General features: G+C 42.0%; 1 protein-coding gene across 10 annotated transcripts in view; it reads left to right on the forward strand.

Annotated features, from left to right (window-relative positions):
- The first annotated feature begins 18544 nt into the window (after positions 1–18544).
- The window catches only part of GRIA3 (glutamate ionotropic receptor AMPA type subunit 3), a 125347-nt gene continuing 123970 nt past the window's right edge, over positions 18545–19921 (forward strand). For 4 of the 10 annotated variants that reach the window (XR_014591492.1, XR_014591493.1, XR_014591494.1 and 1 more), the window contains exons 1-2: positions 18547–18934; positions 19736–19894. Coding sequence is in view for 4 of the 10 variants with exons in the window: in XM_083876347.1 (XP_083732473.1) it covers positions 18835–18934; positions 19736–19894 (259 nt within the window). In the remaining 6 variants the exon portion in view is untranslated. Of the gene's footprint in view, positions 18935–19735; positions 19895–19921 lie in introns of all 10 variants that reach the window. The other 6 variants (XR_014591496.1, XM_083876345.1, XM_083876347.1 and 3 more) reach the window with 5 other exon arrangements.

Raw genomic sequence — 19921 nt, forward strand, 5'->3', positions numbered from 1 at the left:
GTCAACCCTTTTCAGAAACAATTGTAAATGTGGCATTTAGCCTTCATATTTTGGAAAGTGTTACCTGAAATCTTCACATCCAAATAGAACATAGCCTTTGAATTAAAAACAGCTAAATAAATAAGAACAAAGAAATTCTACTAAATTGTCTAGCTCTCAGGTGTTGTAATTAGCCATTAGTCTTTTGTCCTGGTTTGAAGGACAGGCAGGAACCTCCCTTGGGATGGAAAATGTGATCCCCTTCCATCTGGATTATCAGAGCTTTGAAATTTCGGGGCTTTCAGGCAAATATCTGGGAAAAGGACCAACAGTTCTTTGCTGGTGTGTCTATGTAAGACAAGGCAGACAAACAGCAGCAATGGCAGCCCCACGAACAGAACTTCTTTTGTCTCTTCTCAGTACCTCCTGATCATCTCTTAGGCAACTAATGGGACAAAATTCCCTGAGACAAAGGAAAAAAAACAGGAAAAATCCTAACCTCCGACACCTTTATACTTCTACAGGACTATTTTCTTGAGTCTTCTGTGACTTGGGTCAACTAATGTTCAATACCTACAGTACACATACTAAGAATAAATATAATATGGTTTAAAAGGTTCACCAAGTTCAGGACAAAATAGAACAGGCTTTTTCTTTGACCTTTAAGAAGGAGATTTGAAAATTCATCTAAGAAAAGCCTGTTCATCTGAGATACAGTGGCCCCAGCAAAGCGCTTTAGTGTATGAGTGACCTCAGGCGTGAGTGGCCCCACTGCAGTGAATGGAAGGCAGCAGCAGTTATTTATTATGTTTATTGTAGTTGAGCCCTGGGCTGTCAGGCTGGAGCACAGCCCTGATGTGTAATGAACTAAAAACCAAACAAAACAACACGCACCAAAACAAACAAATGAACAAAACCATACAAAAGCCAACCAAACAAACATAACCCAACACGCACACACACACACAGAGAACTTTACCAAAAAAACCCCCAACCAACCGAAACAATAAAACCCCACGAAAAATCCCCAATGCAATAGATTATGCTAAAAAAGCTGAAATTTTCAGGGTGGGTTAATTTTTCATTAAGACCTGTCTGAAATCAAAGAGTCTAATTGTCTGATGTCCAGGTATTGTAAATACCATCCAGACAGAATTTCCTTGTTCTTTCTGTCTCTCGTCCTTAACGGTATAACTGGAAGGACAGGATGTTTTAACCTGATAATTCTCAAGTACAAACTATAACAAGTGGAGGCCATTTGCATGAGAACACCTTGGAGTTTGCACAATCTAAAGAGGAAATAGTCATATGAGAGATAGGCAGGGGTTTAAATCTGGGTTTTTTCACTGCCAGTTTCTCTCTGAAAGAGTGTTCTTTCTTAAGGCTAGAGCCAAGTAGAAAGCTTTCTGCTATCTCACATGATGCTTTAACAGGAAAAAGGTTTGGAAGTCTCAGACTTTCTGAAGAAAACCTCATCTCTTACAAGGATTTTGTGATGTGTGTCAATGTGTGGCTCCCATAAGCAACTGCAGAACCCGTCCAACAGCTTCAGTGAAGAAAGGATTTACATAAATCCAATAAAAAAGCTTACATTTGTCATCATATGATAACATTTCAAACTAGCATGTGGAAAATGCAGCCTAATAGAATTAACCAGAGAATTGGATGGCTCAGGACATTTCAGTCAGATTAATACTAATCTTACAATGATTTATAGTGTGAGGAAACTTTCTCTACAAAATAAACATACTGGAGTCAGTTCAAAAATGTCAGAACTGTTGACTCCAATGCTGTTACACCTGGAATGTATTAAAATTGTCTTCGCAAATGCCCTCTTCTACAGTTTTGAAAAACTATTAGTCCCACTGCCTTTAAGAGCCTAAAATAGTGGTGAATGAATCCAAAATTTCTGTTTCTTTGATCTTCTTCAGAGGTGGAATGCTAGTCCTGTGTTTTGTGGACTGAGTGCTATGGGCTAAAATTTGAGAGCTGCTGAAGCAAGAAATTGTTTTGCAGTGGCAGCATAAAAAAGCCTGTAAAACAAACTCAGTGTACAACATACAACAAGGCTAAGCCAGAAATACCTTTCTAGATGCAGAAATTGCTCTGGACTGCTGAAATTCCTTGTGGGTTCAGTAACAGATAAATTCAAAAAGCTGCTTGCCTGTAAAGCATTTGACCAAAGGTGAATCAGCTTCCAGCATTATTCATTCAAGACAATCATCATAGTCTCTACTTTGACATCAGCACCTGACCTAAACCTCTGTATCCCTGAATCTCTTGAAGCATCTCTGTTCAGAGACAGTTTAAGCCCTGCAATCCAGTGCATTACCTTGTGTAAGTGACACTGAGATAACTCTTCACCTCACTACACTGAGCAGTCCTGAAGAATGAATCCACTTCAAAGAACTTGGCGAATAAAGCAGCTAAAATTAACATAAGTAAAAATTTTATCATGTCCAGATATAACAAAATGAAACCCATCTAGACTGGCTTCAGGAGAATTTCTAGCAACTTTTCACAGGAAGACCAATTGCATTTTGGTACAAGCATAAACACCCTCAGCAGGCAGCTGCTGGGACCTTGGAGGCACACTGTGACTGTAGGTGGACAATCCAGGGCCATGACAGGTGAAAAAGAACAGCTCCTGTTTCCTGGTGCATGATGCCTTATCCCACCAAAGGAGCAAGGGATGCTTTCCCTTTGCTTCTGGAGAGTAAGAGCAGCTTGTTGGTGTTCTTGCAGCAAGTGAAGGTTCAACGCTTTCCATGTTTTGGATTTTATATTCTTATTTAAGGTTACATTCCTGAAATTCAGTTGGTCCCTAAAATATTTGTAAGCCTTCACCAGCTGCAGAAGAGTTTCACTGGGTTATTATTCATTGTGTTAGATCTGGTAAGGCCTCCAGGACAAAGGAGAAATAAGGTCCTGTTTTGTTGGCTCCTTGAAAACTTAGAGCTACTTAAGTGTGTGGACAAGACAAACTGGAAGAAAGTAAAGACACACAAAGTGAAGAGCCAGTGCAAAACCAGACAGATTATAAGTCTTGTTTTGTTTAGCTTTGGGCTGGGGAAAAAGGACAGGCTAGGAAAAAAAGTATCATATAATCCTTAAGGGTGGAAAAGACTTCCAAGGCAATTGAGTCCAACCTTTGAAAGCACCATGTTCAAGTCACCAAAGGTCCTTCATTTCAGCTGCTCTCCACCTGCTTTATTTAGCTGAATTTTCCAGACACATGTCTCACACAGATGTTGACAAAAGCTACATACAAAGAAAGAGTATTTGTTGCACCTTATCCCATCCTAACTCGGTATAGTTCTGCACACAGGTGATTTAGGCGTCATGGTTTGACCTGAAATTTTGCAAATATTTCTATAATAATTCCAGTTTTACTGCCTCCGTACTACTAAAAACTGTATCACTTCAGCCATACATAGTGTTTGATTCTGTATGAGTTAACAGCAACAATAGTGAAAAGGACTAGTTGGAAGTACTTGACAGATTTTTTACTGTAGATGAGGTTAGTAACATTTTGGCTACATGAATTATTTATCTCACTATCAAAAGAACCTGAATTCTTCGTTAAACAGTCCTGATAATATGGTTTAATGAGACAAGTCCTCCTGACCTTTCTCATGCTCACACTAATGCTTGCTTCACTTTCATAAACTGACTATATTCTCTCAAATCTTTCAGGGTCCTTTGCAGCCTTGCCACTAAAATTTCAATCTCACTCAACACAGTAATAAACCTCAAAGCTAGCTAGAGAACTCTCTGCAATGTATTATAAGTGACACTTCTGTCTTGTCATGTGTCATTTAGACAATAATAGAATGGCACTGGCTGGCACAAAACTGTAAGGATCAGACTGTATATATTGGATCAGACAATATATACATATATAATATATACTATAATGCTAGAAATAAGGCAAAACAGCCTGTTCCAGTCAAGTTCTGAAAGTCCTTTAGTATATCCTTTCCCTTTTCCAGAACAAATTCTCTTCTAGGCTCAAAAGGGGAAATGTTGATGTTTGAAAGCCTCGTTGCTTTGGAGATGAAATACAGTTTAGTTTAAACATCAGAAGAAAATAAAAATAAATATGTGCATGTGGAATATGGGTTAATAAAAAATAAATGTTAAGTCAATATATTTGGTTATCTAAAAGAAAGACTAATAAATGCATTGCTACTGTCTTTGAGTCTGAAAACAGCTTTCACTGTTACAAATACAATTTGGTACAATTTACTATGTTAAAATAACATATTTAGCAATATGCACTGCCTTGAACCAAGGAGTAAAAGCAATCGAGAATGAATACTAAAAACGTTCTTATACTAATTAAGAAATCTCCTTAACACAAAATTCCAAGAGACAAATATATCCACTGTCAAGCACCAGCTGTTCTAGAATTTTGTGTTTATCTTACAGAGACTGTAGGTACTAAAAATGTGCCCATCACCTTTTCAGATTGGGCATAAATATTTCAGTAAAGAGAATTTTGAACATACTTATTCCGTATTTTGAAAGAAGAGTAAGAAAAATCCTGTTTGTATTTGTGTAAATACACTCAAACACTGCAACAGTATTTATTACTTGTAATGGTATTTTTGGATGGGATTGGTCTTTGAAAACTTAGTCATAAGGGACTGCAGCTACTGCATTTGCAAATGTTAATGCTTCTGGGTCCAGTTCCAATGTTCTGGCAGCTGCCAAAGAGGTGTTGGGGACACATTTGGCATGCTGCACTATCTAACTCTGTTCACATTCCCTCATATTCTCCTTCTTCCTCCTCTCCCTCCTTGGTTGACATAATTTTCCACTAGAAGTTTAGAAACTGAAGAGAAAAAAATAACAAGTTTCCATTTATTTCTTAATATTTGGGAGTCCCACTGATCCTTCAGTAGGAAGTTTGCATATGACAGGACGACAAGTTTGGGTTGCAACCAAAATTCATATTTGAAAAATGGCAAAAAATGCCCTAAGCTTTAGAGATTATGAGAATGCAGCAGCTCCATGTTTCTGTTCACCTGCTACTGTAATCCAAGCAACCAGACAGCATAAAGTTATGCAAAATAGACCAAAACCTATTAAAACTACAGTTTTGCTTAAAAGGTATTTATTTTCACAATCCTTCAAAAGAAATAAGCAATAAAGGTACTATCCTACCTAAGAAAAGGATGCAAAAGGCAACAAAAACCTGAAGCCAGTTATTGATATCTCGGTTATGCTGTATTTTGATGCACAAGTATTTTGTATCCCATTTGTGGTTTCTCAGCTGCCTCACGCTCCTTGTTAACATTTGATTAAGACATCACATAATGACTTGAAGGCGATATGGCAGCTGCCTCCAGGCAATTTAAAACAAAAAAAATAGAGGTGTGATTGTGCCCATACACATATGGGCTGTATTGACTTACACAGAAGTGTCCTCTGAGACTGGTGACAGAAAGCCAATGAGTCTGGGGCATCATCTGAACCCTGAGAAATGCTTCTCTGACTGGAGACTCTGCTGCCTTGTTCGAAGCAGCGTATTAACTCTCACACAAACTGCCTGCACACATTTCTCTATTTTAAATGCAGGTCGTTCTTTCATGGTTTTGTGAGCCTCTGTTTGATGACAAAGTAGCTCTTGGCTTGTCAAAGGCTGAATGCCACTTCTGTACAGTGCTGGAGCTTTTTGTGCCTGGCTATCAGTGCATGCCAGTGTTCAACAGCAAAGTGATGAATTCATAAAATGTACTGGCTGCTCAGCATTAAACATTCTGCACCACCAGGATGTGATAATCATATTGACTTTTGAGAAAATATGTTGGGGTTTGGTGTTCCAAAGAGTCTTTGTGTCTTGAAGTTGATGCTCTAACCCTGACTAGTAAGAGGAGACTTCTGCAGCATCCCCTCCACACCCCCTACACACCCCCACTAAAGAGTGTCCTGGCTGATGTGCTCAACTTCTGTCTAGAAGGGCTGGAGAAGTATTCCTTTCCCTTTTTACAGATGCCAGCAATATAATAAATGTTCATTCCCTCAAGACTGCTTTTGGAAAACAAGCTATCACAAGCATTTGAGCAAACAAGCATTCTCACTGAAAGTATTCACACGGCTGTTTTCTAAGTGTTTGCAAACCATTCAGGTAGGGATCAGAACCATGATATATGATGAAGGTGACCAGTAACACTTAAAAAACCTGGAGAGCCGATACTTCGTTCATTCACTGTGTAAGGAAGATGAACAGCTCTCTTGCCTTTAATTCCTCTGGAGGGGTTTTCACATGAATATGTATATGCAGGCCCTTTTGTTCTCTTTATATATTAAGTTTTGGAAAACTGGAAGAGCTTTTTATTAATGCTGAAGCTAGAAGGTGAAAGTACAGCCATTTATATGTGGTTACAAAGTATTTTTCTACATGTAGGCATTAACTTTCTTATATCTCTGAATATAGTGGTTGCTCTCAGCAGTTTCTCACGTTTATTTGAGCACCTTGTTTAAGAGATGGACTCCTGGAGGTAGAGCATTTTATGTTAGAGAAATGAGAAAAGCTGCCCTAGGTATACAGCAGACAAAATTCTCTCATCTAGACCTGCTTACATACAGGCTCCTGCATCTATATTTCACACAAAGTCACCAAGCTTCTAAGAGTTGCAGAGCTTCTACTGCTTTCACTGATTTATATTGTTTTCAGGTACCTAAATTAGAAACTTGATTTCAGGAGGTATTATTCACAGTTTAAATGTAATGCAAAATGCAGCTATTCAGTACAGATATTCTAACTGCTTTAAACCTGTGTTCAGGTGAAGAGTCAGTTGCTTAACTGGGGAATCAGTATTTGTTTTTCACCTCTCTGTTTCAGTTTCTTTGCACCACTCAGTCACCTCCGGTTGTGCATACACAAAACTGCTAAGCCTTTTTAAAAAAATATGTATCACATAATGTGTTCTTTTAGTGTTTGAGCCAGGCCCATTGAGGTCAATGACAAAGCTTCTATTGACGTCCATGACACAGAATCAGGCCCCAAGGCTCAAAGAATTGGTTCATTGTTAATCTCTTGGTGCTAGCAGGCAAAAGGCCTTGTCTATGCAAATTCCACTGCCAGTAAATGGATGCCAAGCAGTCAGCATTTCTTGCACCCAAAGAATACATGCTTCATGTCCATGCAGGTTTTTGGAAGGCTGAATGAAGTACAGCCTCTCTCTAGGCTCCCAAAGGTAATTTCTCTACCTTTGGATTAATCATTAATGAGCAACCCAAATTTTGCTGAATTAATCAGACCAAACACAAATCTAGCATATTTTTGTACAGCAGAGAGGTAGTCTGTTTGTTCTATTGTCTCCTCTGTCATTGATCCTGTACAGTCCATTTTGCAGGGCAAAGTTTTGAAATGAGTAACTGCCCTGTTCCCCCACAGTACTCCACACATTTGATCGATTTCTGGTCATTTCATTCAGCCCTGACCTTGCTGTGTTACAGTCATTTCTATAGCTCCAGATTCAGTTAATCTGTGCTCAGTGAATTTACAGATGAACAACCAAAATATTTAAATATTAACTAACCTTTGCTTCTTTCTGAATTCTTTTTGGCTTTCTAAATTGTTACTGTATGACCTCAGTACTTTTCATGCGAACTGTACGGACATATCCTCAGGCCTGTAATCCTTCCTTTGGCAAAAAACCTACTGAAGGTGGAAGTACACTCCCAAAATCTGCTTAAGGCCGCTTATCTCAATCCCCCATTTTTTTCAGGAAACAGACTATTTAGAGAATACCTATTTAGAGATACCTTCGAAACACTGAAAAGCATTAGGCAAGGAGGGGTAAGGATTGGCAAGAATATAGACAGTTTTCTAATAATCTGATTCCGTGATGGGGAAGATTATCATGTTTATGTGAAATACCTTTCCTTTTAATGCTGCTCCTGGAATAAAAGAGATGCTTTTGAGATGAAACTGCTTTTCATCTCTAAGTCCATTTTTGATTTAGAGTACAAATCATAGCATCACAGAATGGTTTGGGCTGGAAGGGACCTCAAAGATCACCCAGTTCCAATGCACCTGCCATGGGCAGAGACACCTTCCACAAGGGCAGCTTGCACAGGGCCACTTCCAACCTGGCCTTGGACACTTCAAGGCCTGGGGCAGCCACAGCTTCTCTGGGCACTCTGTCCCAGGGCCTCACCACCCCTCACAAGAAAGGATTTCTCCCTAACATCTAATCTGGATCTACCCTCTTTCAGTTTAAAGCTATTCCTCCTTGCCCCATCACCACAAGCCACTGTAAAAAGTCCCTCTCCAGCTCTCTTGTTCTCTACCAAGCAGATCTCCAAAGAGGCCAAATCTGCTCTGCTGAAGTCCAGGGGACTGAGCTTTTGTGTGCCCTCCATGCTGCCCTAAGGATCAAGAGCTCCACCACTGCATGGTCACTTCATGCCCCTCCACTCAGCTGGTGGAACCACGGGCTCTACTGGACAGAAGGAAAAGCCACTGAGCTGAAATACACACTAAGCCCTACATGAGCAGCACTGCCCAGAGTGGAAAATGTATTTCTTGCACATAAACACTTAGCAGTACTGCTGACATTTTTAAGAATCAGTTTTGCTGCCTTTTGTGACAAAAATAGGCTTTCATTCCTCTCTTGCTTCTGTTTCAGAATGAGCTCTGTTTTTCAGAAAGAGCCAACACAGCTTTGACATCACATCCTTATAAGCAACTTCAACAGGACTGAAAGTTTCAGAAGTTTCAGTCTGTTACAGTGCTAAATCTCACTGCCAGGTTTCAGGCTGCAAGGACCTCACTGGGGGGCAATTTGAAGGCAGTGGAATCACACAGAAACCATTGAAGGCCTTGTTTAGCCTTTAAAGACTGTGCTTGGTTGTGAGATTGGGAAGGGAGAGAATATGACTTGACTCTCCCAGGCCCCCAGAGAAGCTGGCAGAACTAAGAGCTTGAAGGTGCATTTTTAATCTTAAAATGAATATGTTTGGTACCAGTAATCAAGAGATACATAGGATTCTACAATTCTGTTTTCACAAAGTTGCTGTGAAGTATTTATTTCTGGGTCAGTTGGAAGCACTCAACCTTCTGAATCAGAAATATATTGCCTGTTGTGGGGAATGTACACATACATGTACTGCATGTTTGTTTTTACATGTGAGGATCATGGCCTAATCAAAATAAAATTAGAATAGTATTTCCTCCTTTCTGCATTTGATATCTAATGACTTGGAGTCCAGTCTGATGTCAGTGATGGTTTCTAATTTACTGTACATGGGACCAGAACTTTATCTCAAGATTACAGTTTTGTATTTCTAGACTTATCGATCAGATCTAGCCTGATGACCTTGAGACAGCCTGTGAACCTTGAAAAATGCTGTTGCTACTAAGAGCTGCCATTCAGCTTCCTGTTGACTTGAGTAGTATAAGTGGTCCTGTATGTTCCAAAGCCTCACTAATTCAGCAAAAGCCTTTTGATGAACACCAACTTAATTGAGAGAGTAGTTCTTCCCTGATGAACCAATTTTGGGAATTTTAGTTATGTTTTGTCATCAAAATGAGTGTTGCTGACGGATGTGAGAAGTGCTGTCAGCTGATGTTTGTGGTTTTAGCTCACAGCTACAGTTCTAACAAAAATATTTACGTGTATCTATTTCAGAAGATCATTGTCACCTTATTTGAAATATATCATAATCACGGCGAGTGTAAAGTTATGGGGACCAATGGCTATCTGTAGATATGGGAACTACAGGAATAATCTGTTATGAAAATCTGGCATCAGTATTTCATCCTGAAAATATACAGAAATCTGTTGACTTTTGGTTCATTATTGTGCAAAGTATGGAAAATGTATTCGCTGAGTACGAGTGAAACAGCTGGATTCTGGTCTTGCTTTAAGTACAAATCTCAGCAGTTACTAATTTCCCAGTGTCACCTTCAATGTGAAATAGCTCTTTTAGCCTGTGCAAAGCTCATGCTGCAGCCGAGGCTGTGGCCTGAGCTAAACCAGCAGAACGGACCTGGAGAACATGATGACACTGACACAGCCCTGTGCCTGTGAGGAGATGTCCACCATGGCCCCATGTGTACTGGGGTTCACAGCAGGTCTACAGGGATGTATCTCAGGCTGTTCATTGTCAGTAACTGGAGTTTCTTTAAATACTGACTCATGGATGGTTCTAGAACAATTTCTGCCTTTTCTGAATTTTTTCATCCTCTGAATTACAGTATCATCCCTGAGCCTCTATTTCCTAGTCCAGCAGGGTCTTCTCTCCAGAAATTGCATGTGAACTGCCCTGTTAGAGAAACATCACCCCATTGGTAATTATTTGTACACAGATGTGCCATTGACTGCTGGCTGAACAGGAGTTGAGACAACTCCTGGCACTCTGAGCCATATTTTACAGCTATCCATTATTGTATTTACAACAATGCAGCTGGCTGAGGTGACATCTCTCAGCATTCTTCTGCAAAGAGGGACAGAGCATGTGGGACCAAGGGTCATCTACTGAGCAGAGGTACATAAACTGGCAAGAACCAAGTGGGAAATAAATGATTCAAAAACTACAGGGCCCAGGAGATGCAAATCTTGAAAAGCTGTAGCCATTAGGTCCAATTCACAAAGAACTAGAATAATGCCCTGTTTTTCCCTTAGAACAGATACTTGTTTTTCATGATCTCAACACGTTAGTAAATCCATAAGAGAGAATATTTATCCTCCAAGCCGAGTCCATAATCCAGTCAGATGTATACAGCAAACATATGACTTCATGTGTGCCTTAAAGCCAAACCTCTCACTTGAAAATTTCTGGAGTGCTGCTCTACTTAAAAGTTGAATTCAGCTGCAAGAGCAAGAGCAGGTTCGAGGTTCATGTATATTTGGGCATAAGGGATTGTGTGATATTGGTGCAATGGGGCAGACCTAAAGCTATGAATGAGCTTGCACTGAAAACAGATGCTTTGGTGCTGCTGCCATTGGATTCCACCTTTGACAGCAGAATTTTTCCCTAAAGAATAAGAGAAACAAATGCTTTCCAAAGGATTTCCAGCATGTCATTTTTCATATATGCTTAATACTTCAAAACGTTATAACAGCACTCCAGAAATTTACTGCAGCAAGGGGATCTATTTAGCAACGTCTTTCCAGTAATCTGTGGGGGTTTTTTCTACAACTGCATAATTATGTTAAAAATAAGGAAAGCAACTGTGCATTCATGGTCCAATTTAATAGGCCCCAATACTTTGCTAAAGCACTGCAGTGGACCAATTGGAGTTAATTATTATACAAGATTACATTGCAAATAACAACAGTATGTCAAAGTAATGGGTAAAGTCTGCTTTGCAACACAAAAGAGAGAAATTTCAAATTTAAGTCTAAAATTATGTCTTTGCATTTCTTCAACTCACTACATAACACTTAGAGTATTACAGCCCCAAAGCAACATTGTGTAAGACTGGCCACTTCTTAGCCAAACCTCATGTGATAACAGCCTACAGCTGATGAACAAGAAGGTCTTAAGGACAACCCTGAACTGTCTTGCTCTGGGGAATTTAATTAACTGGTTAATCACGGCAAAAGTAATTGTAGGGGTGGATGCTGCTCCAAGTCAGTGTCATAACTTAGGTGCAGGAGGCAGAGCTGTTGTTTCTGAAGAGGAGTGATTTTTATGTAAACAGGTTTCAAGGTAGAGCTACAAGGTGACGTCTCTGCCACTTTCTTCTTAAAAAAATAAAAAAAAAATTTAAAAAAATGAAAAGAAAAAATAAAACCATGCTCTTGTTTTTTATACTTTCCAGTGTAAAATGAACAGTAGTTTATGGATTATTTTAATCATAAAAATTCTAGTCCTTACTTTCCTGCTTCCCTAGCCTCCCTTGTATCTCAACATTATGGATATGTAGGAACAAAATGGGCTATTAGCTTTATTCAAAGACCATTGAAGTCAATAGAATGCTGCTTAATGAATGTAATGGTTTTTAGATTAAACTCTAGGTTTCTGCATCACAAGTACCAAGGAAATAGCATCTGACTCATGGAAAGGAAGGACTTGATTTGCATTCATTGTTTTGTATTTGCTGGAAGACATAAATTATTATCTGAGATTGAGCATCCGTTATGGTTTGATGTTCTAAACTGTTCTCTGCAGCACCAGAGGGGCCTCCAGTAGCAAGGGGAGCAACCACATTTGAGATCTCTAATATCTAGAATGCAATAGAACAGGTAAAACAATAATTTGAAGCAAGAAAAATTGCAGTGCATCTATTTTTTAATTTAATTTTTTACTCTTTAAATAGGGTTCTTCATGGGGGACGTATGCAAGCAAGCTAAATATTAAAAACAAATGTTAAACTGAAGGTTTGGGAATCCTTTTTAAATGAAAGGAACTAAAGCCTAAACTTTAGTCTCATGTATGTTAAATCTGATATATAGATCACTCAAGGGTGTGCAGCCTTGATCAACATCTTTGTGCCATGAAAAATATATTTACTGCATTTACACTGCAGAAAAGTTGAATAGAGACCATTTGCCCTACTCTACAGGAGAATTTATTTCATTGATTTAAGCTGCTTTACACTGGATTAGGATTTGATCCAGTATATTTTGAAAAGCTACAGAAAGAACTGGGGACTGTGAACACTAAATAGATGGGTGTCCCTTCCTTGACTTTGCCTGAGCCAGTTACACTGTGAAATCTGCTTTCAAACTTACTGAAAGTAATGGCTGTAAAAACAACAGGGCTTCATCATTAAAAGAAGGGTACTGTAGCAACATCATGAGTTAGACTAAGTTCCTAAAAATGGACATTTAGTGATACCTTCGTGTTAGTGTTCGAGTGCTGAGCTGTTACTGAGTGTTTATGAGGACCCAGAAGAACTCAGGAGAGGATTCTAGCATTTCACAGGTTCAAGAGCAATTTTGAGTTAAACTGCTACTAAAACAACATCTAACAGATGATAATAAATAAATACATCTTTTCCTGTCAATCAGGTCTGTAGACTCTTTGGGACACTTCTGGTCTACTTCTGAAGAATCCACAAAAGGTAATTAAGAGGAGTAAATCTATTGCCAGTCAACTTTGGTTTGCTATATAAGGACCACTGCATATCTTCTGGAAAATACTTAAGACTCTTGAAACTGATGTAAGGTGAGAATTGCTATTACAAAACCCTTCTGCAAATGTGGGGGCTTTTTTGCTTCTTATGCCTTCCGTTGTGCTGAAAGAGCAATCAAACAGGCAGTCAGTTTTATGCTGTAATTATCAAGAGCCAGAACAATTGCTACAAGGTGTGACTTACAAAACCAAACAACTTTTAATTAGGGAAGGAAGTTTCCTAAAGCATGAGAACACTTCTGTTACCATTGGCTGTACTGTTAATATCAGATCTTTTCAAATAATAAGCCACTGGGTTTCTGCAGGACTTGCTTTTCTCCCAAACACTGCAGATTATTAGAACCATGTTGTTGTTCACAACAACCTAAGTGTACAGCTGTAGCCACTCTGTACTCTCAGTTCACTTCATTGAAATCAATGAAACAAATCATGTTGGATGAAATTCATCTCTGTGCAGATGGACAACACAAGTCCTTCACAATATGACAAATATTACTTAAAGACTCTGTATTAAATCCTTCAGTATACAGGGACCAAAATTTCCAGCCTACAGGTTACGAGACTTTTGATTGGCAGTCACCTGAAGTGATTATCCACTAGTTGGATTTAAACTAGATTCTCTTTAAGAATATATTTCAGTAATTATATACAAAAATTAAATATTCAGTGGTCAGATGTTTCACAATTGAAAAGGGTATGAATTGAATATAACTCACAAGATTTCTTGAAAATTGTTTTCATAGGTATGAAATAGAGAGAGTATCCACTTTATTAATAGTATATAGGGGCTACCACCACATTTTTATTTGATTTACTGCCTCCTGATGTAATAAATATAGATGAGCACAGCAAAGTCCAAGTTTAAGTAAGAATTGCAGGGTTGTGTTATGCCAGAAGTGTCTGGTGTACAGTTAATTGGAAAGCAGAAGGTAAAATAAATTGTTCCTGACATTATGAGACTATAATAACACTACATTTCCAGCAGCTCCGTAGCTCTTAGAATGAGAAGTATGTATCCTGAAGATACCACAAACCCAAGAAATATGAAGATATTTGTCCATACTGACTGTTTCCACATTTGTGTCTTAGTTGTGCAATTGTAATAGATACGTTATTATTGTTACAGCCCATGTACCCTTCTGATGTAAATTGCTGGATTCATTTGCTTCTGCTACCTAAAGTTGAATTAGATTCCAGCAATGGAGTAATGACTTTTATCTATGAACAGGTTTCCTCTTTGACCCTGTTCCTATATAAATCTTGATCATCCTTCCATGTACTAGGACATATTCCTACCTGCCAGACCCAATTATTCTGCCAGCATGCATTGGGTACAATCTTAGCTCCAATGATAGGAGTAATAAACCTACTACACATCTCTGTGGTTCCAGGATTTCACTTGTTAACTGTTCTTTAGAAAAACGAATAACAACAAATCAATGATTCAACTAGTCTCTGCTGTCTCTAAAACTAACCAGCAAAAAGTAACTTTCAGAAAACTTTAGACACACTGTAAACTCTCATCATGAAGAAGAGGAGTGTCTTTCTTGATGCAGCAGGGGATAGCTTTTTGCAATGAATTCTGAATATTAATCCCCATAGTGTTTTACTAGATAGTCTAATGCATTTACTCTGCTAATTCACATAAAATTTCCAACTTTTAAAAACAATTATTTTTGCCAAGAATATTGTGTAGAAGACAGCTTTATAGATTAGCTGTAAACCGCACAGCAGAATATTTGTTAAACTCTCTCTTGTCTGCAGCTTTCTAATTTCATTTTATGTCTCTGTTATTGCCTGGTAATGAAAGCTAAACAGGAGAGCTTCAATAGTTTGTTCTATGGCCACTCATAATCAGATCTTAACTAGATGTCCTTCTGACCTGTTTTCTAAAATGTATGAAGCTGTAATGTCTCTATTCATTTTCCCTTTTGACACTGTACTTTCCCCTTGACTCCTTCTATCTGTAGTTTCATCTTGTCCCTGAATCCCTTTTTATCTGTGCTTCTGTCTCTCCTCACTATCACTCTATCTGTTAACTGTGTATTGTAATAAGTTTAGCTAATCAAAATGCTGACATTGACATAAAGTTTGGTTACTTACGTATCCTTTGCTTTTATGAAGAAATAACTGGTTTAAAACAAACAAAAAAAGGTGTAAGACACATTTGATAATGTATTTATTAGTAATTATGACATGATTTGGTTGAAATTGGGAGAAACACAGTATTTGTTAGAATCGCTCTACCTAAGCTTCTCTCTTGCAATTAGAATTAGGAATGACAAAAGTAATAAAGTCTGCTTAGTGCAGTTAGGGTGAAGTTTCAGCAACAGAATCCTGCTGTAGATTCTGCCATGACTTTATGCCAACACTACGAGTTTAGCTTAGTATCATCAGTATCATCAGAAAGCACAGTGAGAATGCTGTGTCCCAAATTCCCCAGCATTTTTCTAATCCACTATTAGACATTACAATGAGAACACATTAGCTAATCATTACCTTTTCCGGCTCAGGTAGATACTCTGAATCCACAGTGTCCCAGAACACTATAAATCATCTAAACATAAAGTTTGATTATCCTGCAAAATCTTGGTTGTATTTAGTAAGGGAAGGTTTGGGAAAGCATCTGGTATGACCTCCGTTACCATGGAACTCATTAATTCAAGTCACTGAGCATCCCTAGCAAAGTATGTAAAATATTTCCTTGGCATTGATATCCACATAAAGGCAGGTAATCTACCATTTTGTCCCAGGACACACTGGGTTCACAGTAAGAAAGATAAACTGGGATGAGGTCTCTGGATTTCTCCAAAATCCATATGGAATGGCTGTTGTGCCGTTTGTACCTGCTAATTGTGCCACAGGGCTAACTGCATAAGCAAAAGAGCAAACTGCATATTCTAAATGCTAATGAGAATAATAACATGTGAGGGGTTTCAGAAGGAAGAATGTGGGTGATAATGAAAATCTGTCTCTCAGGGCAGATGGATTTTGGATCACCACAAGACCGTCCATTTGTAGATTAGGCTGTGAAGCACCATTTCATTGGAAGCAAGATACCCATCCTGCAGTGTGTGAAACTGAGACTCTGACACATGCCACATTCATTCATGACTATTCTATCTCCTCTCTTGTTCTACCATCTATAATGTTATACATAATTTTTTATAATTTTTCCAGTGCACCATCAGCTGTGGCAGGTGGCAGCCAGCCTGCAGTACTTAGCTGCAGGGATGGAGAGAACTTCACAAGAGCAAGTGAACGGGAAGAAAGCGGGGCCACTAGAAAGGACACCAAAAAAAAAAGAGGGCAGCAGGACTTTGCAGAAAATACATTAGAAATAGGCTGCAGATGTGTAGAATAGGAAAAGCTAGGTAGTTTGGAACAAGACAGAAAAATTATTTCCTAAGAGGAATGTGCTTCTGACAACTGTCCTTAATATCTAAACTTCCTGTACCTGTCTGTAGCTTTCAGATCTGTTATCCTTACCAAAAGACATTTGTGAGCAGTGCTTTACAGCAAAGCCAGGCTGCTGCTCAAGATGCTAATTCTGGGTCTGAAACTTCCTGGTTAGGTGAGCTGGGCCAGTTGCTCTCCCTGATTTTTAAATTTTTACATCTGTAAAAGAATATAATCATGCCTCATGGGGATGCTTACAGGAATTCATATGTAATATGTGTTAAGGGCTTTGAGCTTGAGGAGTGCTATAACCATGGACCTTTCCACAGAGATAACCATTTCTTTAAAAAGAAAGACAAAGTGACAACTCCCATCTCAATCTAAATAGGGAACATAACCATCCACCCTGCAGCCTGATCCCTACCCCCACCTGAACTGAAACATTTTCCATCTTCTGGGAATGATTTTCATAAAGCAACCAATGCATGCACCTTGCAGTGAGCAGGTGTCACACATACGTCACAAAAAGCACGTTACACTCCTGCATCATGATTGCATTGCCCTGCTCTTCACCTCTACCTCCAGCTTCCTTCAAAAGTAGCCCTTTGAATCTCTGATGTTCATCAGCATTTGTGCAGTAACCTATGGCAATCTTCAGTCTTATACCCTGCTTACATGATGCTCCTGGCACTGGTTGATTATTGTACAAATGCAAAGCCAACTGCATTTATTATTATCCCTAACTGAACTGAACATTGGCCCAAACAATGCCACAGTCTAAGATAAAGAAGCAGAGCTCCAACGAGGTGAAGTGACCTGCTGAAATCAGAGGAAAAGCAAACATTAAGGGAAGAATAGTCTTTGCTGTGCCTACTAAATGGGCAACTCCATCTAGTATCAGTTTTCTGTCTCCATTTTGTACAGTTTGTGAGCCCCAAAGCAGCAACAAGAAAAGCACTGCTGGGTCCATGCAGCAAAGTGTCAAGGACACGGGTGAATGATCAGGGAGAACCTGACTGGGGCAGACACAGCAGCTCCTGTGAACACCAAGGTCAGGGGGTCTCAGGGCTGGTTCAGGACACATGGGGAGTGCAGCACCATCCTCTCAGTGCCCTGTGAGCGCCGGGCTGGCCCTGCTGTGAGCCCTGTGCTCTGTGCTGTGTGCCCTGTGCTGTGTGCCCTGTGCTCTGTGCTGGGGCAGCTCAGAGCTGACACACACCTTGTGTCCTTTTCCAGCATCGAGGATGAAACAGGGAGACTTTATCTGAGTTCCTTCTTTCAGAGGAGGTTGGGAAGGACCTAGCATTCCCTCGCGTGGGATTAAACTTTTCATGTTTTTCTTCATTTCACGGCACCGTGGGCGGATGATGTTTCCCTGCAGAGGCGCCGGCACTGGCGGACGGATGGGAGAGCTCGGGCCAAGGCCGGCAGCCCCTAGGGAGAGCGCACGGTCCATGGGCATCCCTTGCCATCCGGCATCCCTTGTGGCCGTGCCGGGCGCTCCCTCGGCAGCCCCCGCGCTCCCGGCTGTCCCCGGCTCTGTCACCCCGGGCAGGGGCCGGCAAGACTCGCCATCCCCGGCCATCCCCGGGCCCCCCGGCCATCCCCGGGCCTCCCGGCCATCCCCGGCCCCGAGCCGCCCCCGCTGCCTCCCGGCCGCGGGTTCTGGGCACCCTCAGCGCCCACGGGCACGGGAAGGACCCGACACCGCCCGGCACCCCCGGCCCGGCCCCGCTCCCCGCCCCTCCTTCCTTCCCTCCCCGCTGCCTCCTCCCCCGCACTCTCACACTCACACGCACACACACTCACGTACACACTCTCTCTCTCTCTCTCACACACACACACACAAACACAGACACACACACACACACACGCTCACACACGCTCCGGCCCGTGCGGCGTTAAGCGGCAGCCGCATCCCGGGCCCGCCGCAGGTGAGTGAGGCGGGTGCGCTCCCTCAGCTCCGAGCCCTGACCGGGGTCGCCACCGGAGCCCCCCCGGGGCCGAGCGGAGCCGCCAGCCCGCCCCACACCGAGTGTGATCGATAACCCCTCCCGGGCCGGGCGGAGCAGCCTCGGCTCCAATCCCCTCCATCTTTGGGGGAAGTCCTTGCGCGGCGGGGGGGCCGCCGGGGCCGGGGAGAGCGGCGATCGCGCAGCCAATGAGCCCCGCCAGGCTGGGGTGAGGACCAGAGCACGGGGATCTGGAGAAGGAAAGAATAAAAAAAAAGAGACGAAAGGAGGGGGACCATCCTCCCCGCCACCTCCGCCAGCATCGCCGCCGCCGCTGACAGCGCTGCGAGTCTCCGGTCTCCCCGATGCCGGTGCCAGTCTCGCTGTAGGGGCTGAGGCGCAGGGGATGAAGAGGATGGGGCAGAGCGCGGCCCGGACCCTCCCGCTGCTGCTGGCGGGGCTGCTGGGGGAGGCTCTGGGGGGCTTCCCCAACACCATCAGTGTCGGTAAGCGCCCGCCGCGATCCGCGCCTTCCCCTCCCGATAGCCGGGAACCTGTGCGGGGGGAGCAGGAGGGGAAGGGGCCAGCCCCGCTCCGCTGCCCTCCCCTGGCTGGGGCGAGAGGCGGCGGCGGTGCCCGGGCTGCCCGTACCGCTCCGGGCGGTGGGGATGGGGTCTACGTTCTGCGGAACCTGCCCTGGAGGCAGCGGCGCATCCCGCGGGGCGCGCAGTGTCACAGAGCCGTGCCGTGTATTGTAGCGCCGTGCCCAAAGCCGGGCCCGGGCGAGCCGTGGGGCTCAGGGCAGCTCCTCAGGGGAGCGGGGGCTGTTCCCCGCCGATGTCTCCCGGAGCATCCTTTCCCTCGGCCGCGCTGCCGCTCCCGCACACCGTGAGCCGCACGTTCGCCGCCCGCCCGCCGTGTCCCCGCACTGCCAGTGCCGGTATTTCGGTGTTCTGGACAGGATTGAGGAACCGCGGTTCCTCGAGTTAGACCTGTAAACCGCTGTGTGGGCTTTCGTGCAGAAGTGGCCTGGTTCTCCAGGTGCACCTGCAGCTCCAAGCGACCCATTGCTTAGGAGGCACCTGGATGTGGCGTGTGGCTTTAAAAGCCCAACTTTGGACCTGGAATGTGTATTTCATGTGGGTGCTCTGGCAGAGTTATGTGCTCACGTTCAGGCTGCTCCTGCTCATTCTCTCCTGCAGTGTGCAGCAGGCAAATAAAACTTACTGCTATTATTTCTCCTCAAAATTAATTCTGAAATGCCTTTTCCCATTTTCTTTTTTTTTTTTTTTTTTCTCCTGTCCTAGGTGGACTTTTCATGAGGAACACTGTTCAGGAGCACAGTGCATTTCGGTTTGCTGTGCAGCTATACAACACAAACCAAAACACCACAGAAAAGCCCTTCCATTTGAACTATCACGTAGATCACTTGGACTCTTCCAACAGTTTTTCAGTGACAAATGCTTGTAAGTAAATGCCTGGTTTTAAAAAAT

The sequence above is a fragment of the Zosterops lateralis genome, assembly GCF_965231275.1.
Source record: "Zosterops lateralis genome assembly, chromosome: 21".
Taxonomy (NCBI): Eukaryota; Metazoa; Chordata; class Aves; order Passeriformes; family Zosteropidae; genus Zosterops; species Zosterops lateralis.